General features: G+C 50.2%; 1 protein-coding gene across 1 annotated transcript; it reads right to left on the reverse strand.

Moving 5' to 3' along the window:
- Positions 1 to 1,008: 1,008 nt before the first annotated feature.
- ZAP70 (zeta chain of T cell receptor associated protein kinase 70) lies at positions 1,009 to 11,578 on the reverse strand (the record flags this gene model as incomplete). The annotated part of the gene is made up of 12 exons (XM_082010894.1): positions 1,009 to 1,132; positions 1,687 to 1,799; positions 2,333 to 2,473; positions 3,091 to 3,283; positions 3,545 to 3,751; positions 4,456 to 4,636; positions 5,188 to 5,236; positions 6,390 to 6,430; positions 7,170 to 7,248; positions 8,896 to 9,034; positions 9,678 to 9,838; positions 11,177 to 11,578. 12 exons carry the CDS (start codon positions 11,576 to 11,578, stop codon positions 1,009 to 1,011), a joined length of 1,830 nt encoding a protein of 609 aa, XP_081867020.1.
- Between the last annotated feature and the right edge of the window lie 4,398 nt (positions 11,579 to 15,976).

Genomic DNA, 15,976 nt, shown 5'->3' on the forward strand with positions numbered 1-15,976 from the left:
CACAGTGGACTCAGCTGAGCATCTATATGTGCCATTAGCTGCAAGAAAGTGGCAGCTCTGCAGTGAAGCCAGCCCAAGGGTGACGAGGTTGGTGACTCTGCAGGGTTATGGAGAGCATCAAGAAGGAAAACCCTGGCCTAGTGGAGGGAAATTACAATTATTTTCTTGTCAGCGTGGAGTTGCAAACATTTATGATACTTCAATAGTCTGAGTAATAGGTATGTTAAAAAATATGGAATAGTTTATTTACAGGGTGACCAGTTTTCAGGCTTGACAAGCAAGATGCTCATTTCAATAGCACAGAGAGGCCAGATGGGATCCAGGAGGTGAGCAGTGAGTCCTGGGAGTTTGTTTCAGGAGCCATAACCAGCTTGGAGGGCTGTGGCAGTGCAGGGGGCATGTACACTGTGCTCTGTGCTGGACAGGCACATGGCAGTGCCCTGGGGTGTAAGGGCTGTGGCTGGCAGGGGACGAGGAGGACAAAGCAGTGGCACCGTGCAGCTCTGCCCCACTGCTACTCCCCATCTCTGCTGGGAGTGAGCAGCACACCAGCTGCTTCTTGCCATAAGCCAAGGGGAAGGGAACTAGATGGCTCCTTGTCCTGTGTCCCACGTCATGCAAACCTCATCAAAAATGTGTACTTGGTGGTTTACTGTGAAAAAACTTTTTTAAGGGATCTAGAAAAATCCAGGTCTGCTGGAGCCAACACAGTTCATCCTTAGTGAGCCTGGTAGGCATTAAGCTCTGAGGTCCTGGGATAGTTTTGGAAGTGGGTAAGAAGGAACTATAATACTGTCTGTACTGTCCTGTGCTGCGTCAGGCTGGAGATGTAAATCATGGCACACCTGAGTGCCCTTGTCTGCTGTGACAGCATCGTCTCCAAGGTTCTTGGTTCTGGAACTACTTGAGAAACAAAACCAGCATTTGAGAGATTAAAGCAAAAATTTGCAAAGAGACTTTCCAGGTCCCATGTAGGAAGGGTGTGTGTTGAGGAGCAGAGAGGGAAACTCAGAGAAGAATTGCTTTTGACTTGTCCTCTGTCTCTGTCCCATTTTCTGTCTTGGTAGCAATACTGTAGTAGTAGGAGCGGATTATGTTTTCCACAGAAATAAATCCCGGACGCTCTTCCCATCTGCAAGGGCAGAAAGGAACAAATAGAGTCAACAGAAAGGACAAAAGTGGACTGATGCAACGAGAAGATACGAAGCACAGAAGAACCTGGGGAAAACCCTGGTACAGGTTGCCCAGAGAGGCGGTAGATGCCCCATCCCTGAAAACCTTCAAGGGCAGGGTGGACGGGGCTCTGAGCAACCTGCTCTAGTTGAAGATGTCCCTGCTCATTGCAAGGGGCTGGACTAGATGACCTTTGAAGGTCCCTTCCAACCCCAATCAAGATTCTGTGATTCTACGATAAGAACAGCAGCCCAATTGTACCAGACCTTAGGCAGCTGGGACTTTTTTGAGATGGAGAGGGGCAAAGGCACAGAGGCTCTGGCATCTTCCAGAGTTGGTACAGGCAAATTGAGGGATATGATAATAAAAAATAGGTCCATCATTCATCAAAGACTGTGGAATGAGACCATTCCACATGGAGACACTGTTTGCTTTGTGTTGCCACCATCCATCCAGTGTGCTGTTCTGATAGACCTGCTGCCCAGTAAAGAGTTAAGCTACTGAAAGCCTTACCTGTAGGTCCAGCATTGCTGCATGAGGGTGTACATCTCTTCTGGGCAGTCTGAGGGGCAGTCCATGCGCTTCCCTTGCTCTATGAAGCTGATGACTTCTGGGCCTTTCATTTTCTAGGATGGGATCAAATGGAAAATGCTTTAATGTTTTTGGAGCTGGCAACAGGATTAGAAGGGACAGATTAGAGCTGGTCCTGGGGTAACACTTTGGACCCATGTACCACACACCCTGTACAGTCACTGTTTTCAACCTTGGCACCCAGCAGTGGTATCTCGCATTGTGTCCAGCCCAGCCTGCAGACCTCATCCCAAGCCTGAGTAGAGCAGTGGCTGAGCAACTGATTTTTGGAGCTCTGCAAATGAGCAGAAGGATGAAAGACAAAATCTGCTTTGATTCAAACCTATATTAATTTGTTTTGTTTTCTGTTTCTTCTCCCTTAAATGAACACAAAGCTGCAGGACCCAATCAATCTAATTTGTGCCTTTCCTAAAGTGGAAGTGAGCCAGTCTCCTTTCCCCTCTGTTCAACAGTGGGAAGAGCACCTACTCAAGGAAATAGAAATTGTAGTTTCAGTGTGTGTCAGCCTGTTACGGAGTGGGAGACTAGACTATGGCATCCACCTGTGATGGACCCAGCTCTGCCTTACCTTGTATGGTTTCTGCCCATAGCTGAAGGCTTCCCACATGGTCACGCCGAAGCTCCATACATCACTCTTGCTGGAGAACTTGTGATAAAGGATGCACTCTGGGGCATACCATTTCAAGGGCCACTTTCCTGCTGTCCTGGCCTGTAGCAAAGCAAAGAGGAACATTTCCACCCTGAGACATAGAGTGCTCTAAGCTGAACCGGAATTCTGCTTTGCTAAATGTTTGTGTCAAATGCAGTCCCACACTGCTGAAAAAATCCCCTTGCCCTGGGCTGGGAGCTCAAGCCCCAAGGCCTGAGCCCTAAGCCCTGAATCCCAAACCCTGGCCCAGGCCCTGCTCAGCCATCCCTGGGTGCAGGATGCTGTCCTGCGTTGCCACCCTCCTCCCATGGGGTGGGGACGGGCGGGCACGCCAGCCCCAGGCTCACTGCAGTTGTGCAGTGGTGCACACTGCTGGGAAGATCAGCTCTGTCTCACTCTTCATCACCTTCTCTTCCCTGGTCTCTGCTCTGACTCTTCTCCTGTCTCCTCTCTCTCCTGTCATCCCACTGCCTCTGCATCCATCTGAATTTCCTCCTTGCCATGCAGAGTTTTGCAAAGGCCCTTTTAATGTCAGCAGTGAGGCCAGCCAGAGTGTGATGTGGTCATGCAGCAGGGCTCCTGGGAAGAGTCAAGACCCACTGCCTCTGGGGGTCTTAACCCCTCAGTTAGCAGGGTTCCTGCTAGCTCTCTGGATCCTGTGCTGTGCTTACACTTACCTTGTAGTAGCTGTCATCAGCACCAAGAGCCTTGGAGAGTCCAAAGTCACTGATCTTGGCATAATGCTGGTTGACCAGCAGGACATTTCTGGCTGCCAGGTCCCTGTGGACAAAGTTTTTTTCCTCCAAGTACTTCATTCCCATGGATACTTGGTGCATTAGCTCCACAATATTGCTGACTGTAATCTCATCTCTGGGGAAGATGAAAGGACAATGCAGTAATAAAGGACCTGCCATTACTCTCTACACCACCCTTCAAGTTTTCTAGCTGCAAGGGAGAATAAATGTGGAAATCTCTGCTCCAGAAGCATCAGGCCCTATTACATTACATGAAAAGACATCTCTTTCTGCTGTTATCAGCTTCCCTCCACGTACAAAGCCAGGCTCCCCTGGCAGCAGAGAGTTTGATGAGAAGTGCAGAAAATCAGCCAGCCATATTTTACTCAGTACTCACTTCTTGGAAGCCAAGAATTTGTTGAGTGGCCCTCCAGAAGCCATCTCCATCACAAGCATCAGCGACTCTGCCTCGCAGACCCCAATCATGCGGACAATGTAGGGGTTGTCCAGCTGATGCATGATCTGGGCTTCCTTCATCATTTCATCCTTCACTGTTTTCTCATTGTTGCTCTTCAGCACCTTTATGGCCACATCAATCTGCTTTCTGCACAGGGCACAAGAAGAACGCACATGGGATGAATTAAACAGCAGCTGGGCTCATGTACCACAGCCAGGAATGCACAAACCACTTCTCACAAACTAGTGTTTGATCTCTCAACAGCAATCTCAGTAGCCTGTTTTGGTAGAGCCCTGCACCATACTGGTATCCCAGGTCTGCTAAAAAGCCAAAGAGAAAAGAATCATTTCACCCTTGTAAGTGTAGGCCAGTATTTGCCATCTGTAGATCTGAAGGCACGTCACCTCACACCCTGAGATCTGCATCATCATTGCCATTTTTCAAGGGGGAAACCAAAACGCAAAATGAGTAAAGGCCTTCTTTGTGGATGCATAGACAACCAGCAATGGAGCCAAGGATCACACATCTCCTCGGTCTCACTCCTTTGCCCTGAGATGGACCAAGATGACCTCAGAAGCATGGACTTGCTCCTCTGAGCCCAGCAAATGCCTTCAGAAGTGGCAGTCTTATGCCTGGGAGTGTGCAGTGCAGATTACAGTCTTGGGGCAATGAGGCTCTCACTGAAAGTCTGTGGAAAGTCACACTGACCTTCCAGAGTATCTCTTATACCTCCACCCCATTATGACTTTAGGGTCCATCTAGCTAGAAACAGGATAGCTGGGGACACCTCTGAGCTTCAGCCTGGAGCACCCTCCTCCCGCTTCCTTGGCATCCTTCAGGGTGGCACTCACTTTCTCATCTTGTAGACTCCTTTCCTCACGCAGCCAAAGTTTCCTGCCCCCAGTTCCATTTCATCAATCATCAGGTGGTCCCTCTTCAGGAAAAGCTTTTTATCCTTCAGTTCTTCGGGGTCACTGTATGGGCTCTCGTAGACACTGGTGTCCATGGGTAGCAGGCGTGACTTTCCTACACCTTTCCAAGAGATAGTTTTTTTTATAGCTGTAAACAACGTATCCTTCCCTGTCCCTCCCTCCCTCACCGGCTGGGATGGTTTTCTCTAGTCTCTTGGCCAATTCTCCTTCAAGCTCCAGCATTCAAGCCTCCCTCCTGGGCATCTTCCTTCCTTGGAGACCCACGGCCTCTCCTAGTCAGAGTTGCTGAAGGAGCCAGGATGGGGAGAGGTCTTTGAACATTACCACTCCACACATCAGACCCTGCAGGACCTGGGTACATGCATGACTTCACCCCACTGAAATGTAACTGAATACACTGAGTATTTAGTAGGCAGGATGAAAGATGGGGAATGGGAGAGGGTTGGTGTATTGGGTACTCGGTGTGGGCAAACAGTTTTGCCCTGAAACGGGTTGGGATGCTTCTGGGTGCCTTTGTAAGAAGGGGGCTTTGCAGAACAGTGCTTTGACCAGAAGGTGATACAGATGTGTCAGGTAACCCCCATGGTTCCTGTGGCATCCCCAGGTCCTCTCTCCTCCTGTTAGGAAGAGAGGGCTTTCAAAGATGCTCACCTACAGGGTCTGGCGTGTATCCATCTGCATTGAGAGGCCCAAGGTGTCTCTGAAAAAGAAATGGGGATAAAGTGGATAGTACAGCCAGGGGAAAGTGCTTCAGACTGAAATGGGAGAGGAGAGGGATGGGGAGCCTCTGCAGCCCACAGAACTCCAGCTGGTGACTTCCTCTAGAAGGCCCTGAGGTGGGCACAAGAGATGGGAGTGGTATCAAGCCAACTTTTCCCTCCCAGTCCCGGCTGGCAGGTACCCGCACTGCAGCTGCACCGCAGGGATCAGACCCTGGGGGATTCACTGCCATGAAGCCTGAATGTAGCATTGCCCTTCAGAAGCAGGCTGTGCGGGCTGAGGTGCTGAGGGCTCTGTGTTTACGCAAGCAGTGAGGGAAATGCACACAGGGCTGCATCTTCCCCTTTGCCCCCTCTGCTTCCCCCATCCCGAAGTGACAAGTCTCCTGCAGCTTGTTTTGAGACAGGGAGCAAAGGGAAGCCTGGAGGCAGCTCAGCTTGCAGGCAGCACACCTGCACCCTATGAACACACACGGACGCTGTGAACAGCCACTGTCCCAAAAGCAGACAGCAACAAAGCGGTATGGTACACATTTCTCCAGCACAGCTTTGAACACCAGTGCTGCTTGCAGCAGGGTTGCTGCAACATGAGAGCCCACCGCAGATTGTGAAAGCTCTCTGAGAAGATGGGTGAATGTTCAGGCCTTTATTTAGCCTCTGCTGGGCTCTGGGATGGGCTGCTCGTATAGTCCAAACTAGCTGGTTTCAACACTGCTCGGCACTCGAAGCAGTGACTGAGCGCAGACGTACCCGAAGGCCAGGGACGAAGAGGGAGCACAAAGACCTGGCTGGTAGCCAGCGGCCAGCAGCAAGGCTGACTGTTCCCAGAATCCGACCACGTCTTCCTTGCTCCTGCCTGGCAAGGAGGGCGGGGGAGAGGTCTCCCCAAGGACAGGCCCACATGTTGCAAGGAGCGCAGTATGAATGGAAACCGTTTTCAGCTCTAATGGTAGCTGTGCCCAACTATTCCTTGTCCCCATCCAAGCTGGAAAGGGGACAACATTGCAGCTGGGCTTAATATATTCCATTTGAGTTATTGCTTTTTAGAGAAGAGCAGAATTTGATCAGCAAGCTTGAAATGCAGTAACATTAAACTACTGAGGTACCAATAAACAGATCCTTCCCAAAACTTACGCTTACGGAGGGGTGAGTTGGTGGAACCGGCGCTGCAGATGCTGTGAATCAGGAGAGAGAAGTTGATATTAAGAATTTGCCTATGCCCCAAGCAGGATCAGAGCATCAGTCCTTGAAGGATTGTGTGGACATGGGGGTCTGATCGCCACCCCCTCAAAGGCCAGCTTCCATAGATTTAGCCAAAAAAGGTGTGTAAACATGCCTGGATGTGGGTGTTATTCCCAGAGCAGCCCTCAGGGGAGGTGCAGGCCCACTGGACCCACTGGAGGGCCCTACAGTCTCCCTCAGTCCCAGGGAGTGGCTGAGCTGTACCCCAGAGCCCCCCACCCAGGAGAGTGAGGGTCCCACAGGCAGGCTTTGAAGTGACATTTGTGATACTTGGTCCAGGACAAAGTGACCCATGGTTTTGAGTGTTCAGCTCAAGAGACCCACCAGGAGCCAGACTTGCAGGACACATCATTTCCTGCTGCCTGAAAAGCAAATCACTTTTCAGAATCCATCTGTTCAGCACCAGAAGTCCCGAATTCATTTGGAGCACGGACTGCCCCATCTGCTCCTGTCTTTCAGCCACCCTAGGCCAGGCCTGGAGCATGGCTGCTTTCAGCAGACATGATCTAAGACTTGCCCAGTTTGCCAGAGAAGTGGAGAACTCACTGTTCCCTCAAAACCAGGGTCTGAGCAAGGTTGGACACAGTAAAGGAAATTGGGTTGGCGCTGCTCAAACTGGCCCCACTTGGTGGCAAACCGAGGCCGGGGTGGCACTGAGAGACATCAGCTCACCTGGCATGTTGGGGTTGGAGCAGGTTTCCCTCAGATAGAAAATCAGCCCGTCTGGTTTGAGTTTTAGGTACTCCACCAACTGGGAAAGGAATTGGAGGAAAAACAGATTATTGCAAGGAGAAAATAATCTCTTTTTTTTGCAGGCAACCTGTGTGGCTTATGGTAGTGATTTCTCTCAGATTATGGCAGACAGGGACTTGACTATTTCTTTCTCTTCTCTCCTCTCCTGACTTTGCAGTGCTAGTTTAATGGTTGGACTTCATGATCTTAAAGGTCTTTTCCAACCTAAATGATTCTATGATGAAATTTTGTGATCCTATTCTGTGCACTCAGGGGTCTCCTAGAACAATCACTTGCATACCTGCATATCTGCCAGGGCTGGGAAGAACTTACTTAGGAAGTTAGATAAGGACCACAGAAAGGCAAAAGGAAAATCACCAGTAGGAGAGCTGGGTACGGCATTTTCAGTGTCCCAGCCAGAAAGGTTTTTAAGTCGTGTTGCGTTTGATAAAGCCTGAGAGAAACCTTTTGCTTTCCCAGAGCAATCCCAGGGCTAGCTCTGTGGATCCTGAGCAGTTTTTCACTGCAGCAACTTCTGGTTCAAGCACAGTGGGGACTTGGCTGTGGCTGGAGACAACCAGACCAGCCCCTGGCCACCAGACTGCAGGGGAGACGAGGCTTTCTCTTCCCCTCCTGTCTGGTTCAGATTTCATCTGCAGTTGGGAGCCTGGCACAGTTCTGTTTCCATGAAAATGCCCTAAAGTCTTTGTTTTCAATCAAATTAAGAGTGAAAACAGTTCTGGGAATTTAAAAAATGCAGCAAAACAAGAGTTACCATCCCCCAGACAGCCCTGCCCAGGAGGAAGCACTGGTGTCCGTTCCCTGGAGCAGGTCTGAGGTGTGTGCCACGGGGCAGAGCCGGGCTCCTGGGGGGCATGCAACTCCCCAGCAGTGCCAAAAGCTGCTGGGCCATATGTCACATCATTGCCTAAACACCCTGCCCCACCCTCATGAGGACTGCCAGGGCATTACAGCCACCTCCACTTCCCAAAGCCCGCTGACTCTCAGGGGCGATAGGATGTGTCTCCTGGCACTCAGATCTTCTGTCATGTAAAGATGTTGGCAGCTGACTCAAGAGCTGTGGCCTCCCCTACTCTTTGCACAGAAGTTAGTCACTTGGAAAATACAGTGGCCATCTGCAAGCAACAGTTTTGCTGGTCCAGGAGCAGCACAGGGGACGTGCTGGGAGGGACAGCCTGGGATGAGCAATCTCATCGAGGCTTGATGCAGGCAGAGGTCCAAGGTGCACACTGTGGCTGAATGTGTGGTGTTTGCTCATGGGGTGCAAGTGTAATTAATATAACCATCTCGAGTATCCTGGCTTAAAGCTAGAAATGAAAAGAACTAATCCTCTTGTTTCCTGGAGAGGCACCACACTGGTGTAAGGTATGAAGGCAGTGGTAAAGCCAGCACTATTTCAGAGCTGCTGTAATATCCCACTTATCTAGGAGTGCACAGAAATTAATGCAATGAGGTGAGCTGAGAGACAGCCAGACCCAGGGAATGTAAGGCTTTTCTGGAAGGGGCTACAACACCCATGTACAGTCTTAAAGCTTTTAAAGCTCTGCATGGCCTTTCCTGTCCCTCAAGGCATGAGCAGCTATAACAACAGAAAAGTGCCTTTGCTTCATTAGGACTCCAGTGTCAGCATCCCACGGTACAGTACCTGCCAGAGCGTGTCGAACTTGGTCCCCTCGGGGATGGAGTACTTGCCGGACTTGTCCTGGTCTATCCGATAGTGATACACTGTTTTGCCATAGACGAGGGAGAGGGCATAGGCACCATTCTCTTTCCTTTCTCTCAGCCTGGTAGGAAGGATAACTATTAAAAGCAACTCTAGGTTTTGCCCTGCAAATTATCATGGCTGCAGCAGTGGTGGGTCTCTGGGTGGGCACTTAGTAAAGGTGTCCTTGCACCCTACTGTTGGAATTGCCACCTTCCTGACACTCTTCTGCAGAGCCTGAGGAAGGACCCTTCACCTTCAGTCTCTTGCCCCTCCAGCCTCTTCAGCTAATTCTTTCTTTCCCTAACTCTTTAAGGAAATAATTAAATGACAGACTGTCTCACCTCAGCAGAGATGCAGAACAAATGCTTTCTCCTGTATTTTATTGGCCATACATTGTTTATGTGTCAATGTTAAATGTCTTCACCCACTGAACCTTGTATCTCGTATCATCCAGTGCATTAACAAGTGTCCTTCATAGAGATATCTAAACATGAGAAACAAATAAAGCTCAAGATTGGCTCTTTATGGAGGCCAGACACTGTCTGGACAGTAATAGGTTTGGGGTGTCAGACCCTGTCTTTGAAAGATCTGTAACCACAGTCTGACCATATTCAGCTAAACCTCCTTTCAGGAACTGTCATGTGAAACAAGTAACTACAGGAGATGGGGAAATGGTAAAAAGTACAGGGATCACAGCATCTGCCAGGGTTTTGCATACTCACAGGAATTTCCCATCAGGTTGTGCTCCGGAGTAGAGCCTCCGTTCAGCTTCATCCCGGGCGATGTTGCCATGGTACCAGGGCATCCTCTCATGGGCTGTGGTGGCGATGAGCTTCTCCACCTGTGGAGCCTGGCTTATGATGGCCTGTTCGAGTGCATCGCCCTGGAAGAGAGTGAGAAATGAGACCTCCTGCCACTCTGCTGCATTATTGCATGGCTTCAGCACAGTTTATTTTTGCACACTTTTGGACAGATGACACAGCAACTTGGAAGGTCTCATAATTGAAGTGCCTGTGGCCTTAATCATGCCTATAGCAATAGTGGGTTGAATTCTGTTCTGCTGCAGAGCAGAATTCCTTGCTTATCTAAATAGGTCCCATCCTTTGAATCCAGCTGAAGTCCATTGACTTGCTGGTGAAGGAAGAGAGAAGTCATCATATTTTTATGGGGGACCTTGGCATCAGGCTTGCAGAGTGTCTTTCAGCCTCGCATTCCTGGGAGAGCAGGACCTCCTTCTGGTGCCTCTGCCTTCCTGGCTGCTCACTGTCCCCAGACACTACAACTTGTCAAGAGCAGTGCAGTCTGGAAATCATGTGGGAGACCCTAAATTAATTTTACTGGCCCCACACGTTTTATAAACTGTAGTTTTTCGCTTGCCAATAGGTGGCAATGTCCTTTGTGTTATCTACCAGTGGCCACAGATGTGCTTCAAGGAGAAACCCTATAGATGCCTCATTCTGTGAAGCACCTTTGGTCTAAAATAGGCCAAATGTAGAGATCTTTTGTAGTCAGGCTCCAAAAAGAGAATGCCTGAGCATCTTTCTGCGAGGACCTGGAAGTATCTGAGTAGCCACTCTCGAGGTGACAGCAGGTAGAAGGAAATTAATTATGTGGCTGCCAGTGAGACCATTTCCAGTTTTGCCTTATACATAGATTATGTGTATTCCAGGCTGCAGTAAAATGCAGGAACCCATCTACAGCTATTTCTAAATTTAAATAACAGACAGACCTGATCCACTACCCAGTACCTCAGTCTCATAGGCAAAACCTCCACTGACTTGAAAGAGCAAGGAAAACCTGATCAAGAATTTAAGTCTCATTTCATCGCATCTTCAGCACAATGTTATGGAGGCACAGGCACCTCATGTGGAGAGCGATGGTCTAACCTCAGCAAGTGTCCCCTGTACTGCAGAGGAGCAGATGGCACATGGGGAAATGCTTGCAAAGTGGGCAGAGAGCTCCAACACCCTGCGGAGCAGATGCAAAGCGAGCTGTTCAGAGAAAGAGCCTGAAGGCTTGGGAAGATGTTTAGACCTGTTTCTGAAGAAGAAACTAGAAAAGAGAGATTTAAGACTACTCTTAGTGCCAGCAGTCTCCGAGGAGAAGGACCTTGCTGTAAGAAGGGGATGACAGAGAGAGAGGAGGTCAGGGCAGCAAGCAGCAGTAAGCCCCCCGAGCACTCCTTGCACAGTCCCACACCACCTTCGGCAATGGCCAGTACCTCCAGTTTCCATGTCTGCCGGACATATTCGCGCACCATATTGTCCCTCATGCTGTCGAAGACACCAGGCTGGGGCTCCACGCCACTGGGGCGGTTGCAGGGCTTGCGGAGGGTGCAGCAGAGCCCATCGGCATCCTTGGAGTAAAACTCGCAGAGCTCCTCCGGCCCACAGTGTGCTTTGCCCCCCGCAATGGCGTAGGTCCCGTTCATCTGGCGCTCAATGGCGTAGTGGTAAAACTGCAGGTTGCAGACCATGGAGAGGACGTACCCCCCTAGACTGCGCAGGCATTGCCGCAGCAGGAACAGGCCATCCGACATCCCCGCCAGCTTGAGGTACTCCTCCGCTTCTGACCTGGCAATGCTGCCGTAGTAAAAGGGCAGGTGGGCAGCAGCGTCTGGCATCTCTGGGCACTTACTGGGACTGCTTGGGTCGGCTCACGTGCTGCTGGTGCTCAATCTGGAAGAGAGAAGCAAGATTCTTCACTGACACATAATTTTCAAACAGTTTTAATTGGAATTCAGGCTTGTCTGCCTAAAGGTTCTTCAGCCCTCAGCTGACTATCCGTAGTGTCATTTCAAACATCGCATGGAGAGTAACAGTGGGTGCATTCATATCCCCAGCCAGAGCATCCCACCATGATTCCTCTGTCCTGCTCTGAATGCAGCTGGAAAGTGTAAGTAAAAATCCAGTTTTCAAGCCATAGAGAATGCACCGCATCCTACAGTGAATTGTTCCAATGGTTAATGGTTCGCTATCAAAAATGCGCTTCTTACATCCATCCCGAAGATTTTAGCTTTGACTTCCTACCATTTTCTCTCCAGCCTTGTTCACAATAAAAGGAAATTCTGTTTTCTCTCTGAATAAATTAGTTTTGCCATGAGGGTCTGTAAAGCCAAAATCTTAAATGCAGTAAGATTAAAAAAATGAGATGGACATTAAATGTCTAAAAAACATTTAAATACACAATTGCACCAAACACAGCAAAAGGAGGTAAAGATAAACCCAAGTGCTTCTGGGCAGATATTAACCATCAGCTGACAAGAACAAGAAGAAACCTTCCTCTGATTGTCTCCTGAAAAATTTACTTTTTTTTTTCCAACAATACCTGCCTTTTGCTGGTTTCTGAATTTGGCCAATACTCTGATCCTGTTTGGCAGTTCCTATTTCTACATCGTGCACATGCTCCAGAGAGAGCTGGAGCTCAGATGTGGCCAGCCATCACCGCAAAGCGAGTTTAATCCCACTCTGTCAAGCTGCAACGTGCAAGTGTTACTGGAGGCCCCTGTTCAGAACAGCCTAAAACCCGAAACAAACCTACCGCCGTGCTGCTGCAGCACCAGCTCGCGGTGGGAATCCAGAGAGAAATGGCACTTTGCTGACTGAGTCGCTGCAGAGCCCTTTCTGCCAAAGAGCTATAGGTCTTGATTCAAATCATCTAAAAACCCACCCACAAACTGAAGCCAGTTTCCAGTGATTAATGGAAACATTATCATATCCGAAGGGTCTCATTCATTCCCTGGAGCCTGATCTTTGATTTTATCATTGCGCAAATGCTGACCCCCACAAGATCAGTGTGTTTGTCTAATTTCCCACAAATGTGTCACTTGTGTTCAGAGTAAAGAAAACACATCGCTTTGGCCACTGCACTGGGTATTTGCCCTGATTCTTCCCAACGCAACCCTCATCTCTGAACACAATGGGAGAAGTCGCTGCCTGATGGGTTGGCCCCACTGCGCTATTCCCAAAGTGGCTTCTGCTCTCCGGCAGTGGCTGGAGCTGTGCCTGGGCTGGTGGTCAGCCCTGCTGTGTCTCACCCAGCCTGCCGCAGCCCGCTCAGCAGCACAGCGACAGGGCTGCCTCCTGCCAGCCTCTGGGACTGCTGGAGCTGGGGAGGGTTTGGCTGGATACGTGCTCTGTATCGATAGGAAGGATACAGAGGACAGGGATCAGGAGGAAACTGCTCAGGAGAAAGTGTTCTGCTGTGTGCACCCTGCACTGCCCATCCTGCAAGAGCAAAGACCCATGGGGAGCTGGATTTATGGAAACCAGACTCGTCTCTACCTATTTGTTTGTTGCCTTCATTAAACCCAAAAATGGCCCTGATGAGAACAGGAAGGGAGAGCAGGCTCCGCTGAGGAGGCATTTTAGCTGAGGCAGGAAACCACAACAGGAAGCCGTCAGCGGCGTTTGCAGGTTGGGTGCGGGACTAGCATAAACCGTATCAGGCACAGCACAAATAAGCCTGAGATGTGAAGCCCCTTTCATCAACTTCATCAGATGAAGCCAAGTGGGGTCTTGGCAGACCTGCCAGTCTGGGACACAGAAGGCAAATGAAAACACCCTGTAGTTCATACCCTAACTGGAGTGAGTGCTTGGAATCAAAGCAAACATCCTAATCCTTTGATGCCTCCAGGCATCAAAGCAGCCCAGACACTGGACGGACGCATCCCCCAGGTCCAGCTCCTAACACAAGATGACAACCCGGTCTTCTTGACCTCAGCCTGGTCACAGGAGAGGGCAGGTCCCAGGAAGGTGGAGTGAAGGATGTGAGGAGCGAGGATTGCACCTCTTGGTTTTGACCGCAGAGTCAGGGTCATGAGTCACGTTCATGAGTCAAGGAAGAGGAAGTGCTGAGTGGGCAGTGGAAGGTCGATGGCCTTCTTCACGTGCTACTAATTTCCACTAGCTACCTGGGATAAACAGTGATTAGGTACAAGGATGCTGCACCCAAACATGCTAATTCCCGTTTCTGGAAAGTCCAGGACTGGAATATCACAGCAAATGGAAGATGTTTGACAATTGTTCAGACAGGTGAAAATGAGATGGCAGAAGCTATTGATCACCACTGAGCTCCCACAAAGTTTCCAGCTGCCTACACAGGCAGTTATACATTGTTATAAACAGACTGGTTTTCTCCTCCAAGCACAGGGCTGTGAGTCAAGAAAGCCTCATGGAGATACAAGAGGAGCCGAGGATTGGAAGTCAGTTCAGGCCATGCCACCTATTTCATACAAGCCTTGCTGCCAGAAATGAACCCTATTAGCTGCTCTTGAAAAAACTTCTAAGTCCCCAGCCATGAGGAAAAGTCATGCCCTGAAGCCTGAGAGCAGATTTGAACGGGATTATTTAAAAGCTCTTGCTTGAAAAAGGTTTGTCCTACCATCCTGGCTTTTTCTATTGCCCATATGCCAGCCCAGGGTCTTCTGGGCATAGCTAAGCTCCTCTTCCAAACTACAGCTCTGTCCCTTAAGCGCTGCCTCTGGGTGGAGCTGAGCAAGCCTGGTACAACCTCAACAGACAAACCTCATACAACTTTGTCTTCCCACGCTGTAAGGAGAAGATGAAAATGAGAACCAATTTAATGGTTTGCTTTTATGAACATAACAAACTAACACCTGAAAGAAGCTGTGCAAGGGACCCTCCACCACCATTAACTTCAAGTAACAGGACCTGATTTTTCCAGCACCTGCTAAATCTCTGTCCCTTGGGCTGCAGCATCCCATATGCTGGGTGTTCCTGCTGGTTTTGGGTGCTCCTCCCAGGTTAAAAACAGCCCTCAGGAAGAACAGCCCATAAAACCAGGGCTTCTGTGATAATGGCCATGTTTGCAAGTTGGCATTATGATGTTAAGATGCACAAAAAAAGCAACACCCACATAAAAAGTAGTGGATCTGTGCACCATGACACACAGGAAAGCCAGGCAGGAAACTATTGAGATATCAGTCAATCAGATCTATATATAGCCGGCCACTTGCTTGTACTTAGATCAGACAAGAACCATGAGTAACTGGTTTGATTTTATAATTTCGCAGAACAGCAGAACCATTTTGCGCAAATCTGGAGCCAGTCCCCAAGAGCAGCGGGGTGCACTGATGAAACCGGAGGAGGCACTGGCAAACTTTAGCATCCTGTTAGGACCATAGTTTCTGTAGCATTGTCCTGGCAGCAATAATCCCGTGCAACCCAGGCCTGGCTGGCTGGCTGGCCCTTTAAGGTGGCTGGGTCGGCCCGGGGCAGAGGAGGGACCTGCCCGGGGTTGACCAGGGAGGGCCGGAGGATGGGAACCATGTGATGGGGAACCAGCCTGGAGGGGTATAAAGGGGGCGTGGGGGTGGGGTGGTGTTTGTGTGCTTTGGAGGAGGTGGTGGGGGCTGTTGCTGAGGTTTGTGTTGGCAATGTGGGGAGGGGCCGCTTTAACAATTCTCTAAAAGGTGTTTAATGGCGGGGGGAGCTGAAGGTAAGATTTGCCATGGTAAATGTGCCTGTGGCGTTGCTAAAAGGTGAGCTCAGCCTGTCTGATGGGCGCTGGGCTGTCTGAGCTCCTCTGTGGGTCAGTTCTGCAGCCCCCCAGGGCTGGGGTGTCGGGGGGTCGAGCTGTGGTGGAGGCAGCCGGGTGGGCGGCTGGGGAGCAGCCCGGCCGTAGGGCCTTGCCTGCCCTGCGTGGCTGGGGGCAGCTGGGCGGGTGTGGAGCTTCTGTCCTGGGCTCCTCATCGGCCTCTGCTGCCTCCCTGTTTCCCCTTACCTGAGCCGGCCTCCCCTACCAGCTCGTGGGAAGGACATAACGCTTCTCAGGGCCTTGCCTGGGCCCACCTGCAGCTACTACGAGGGCAAATGTGCTTTCTCATGTGCTCTTTACAGCCCCTTCTTTTCAGTGCTTTGGGAGAGCACCAAGTAAAGGTTTGTACCCAAAATTATCTCAACCCTCCTGTTTACTGAGCCCTCCAGGAGCAGCTGCAGGAGCTCTGCTGGTCCCCATGGAGGGGCAGGTGGCTGGAGGAATGAGGCTGAGCCTGATGAGG

Source organism: Phaethon aethereus (assembly GCF_964289735.1).
Source record: "Phaethon aethereus genome assembly, chromosome: 26".
In the NCBI taxonomy this organism is placed as follows: Eukaryota; Metazoa; Chordata; class Aves; order Phaethontiformes; family Phaethontidae; genus Phaethon; species Phaethon aethereus.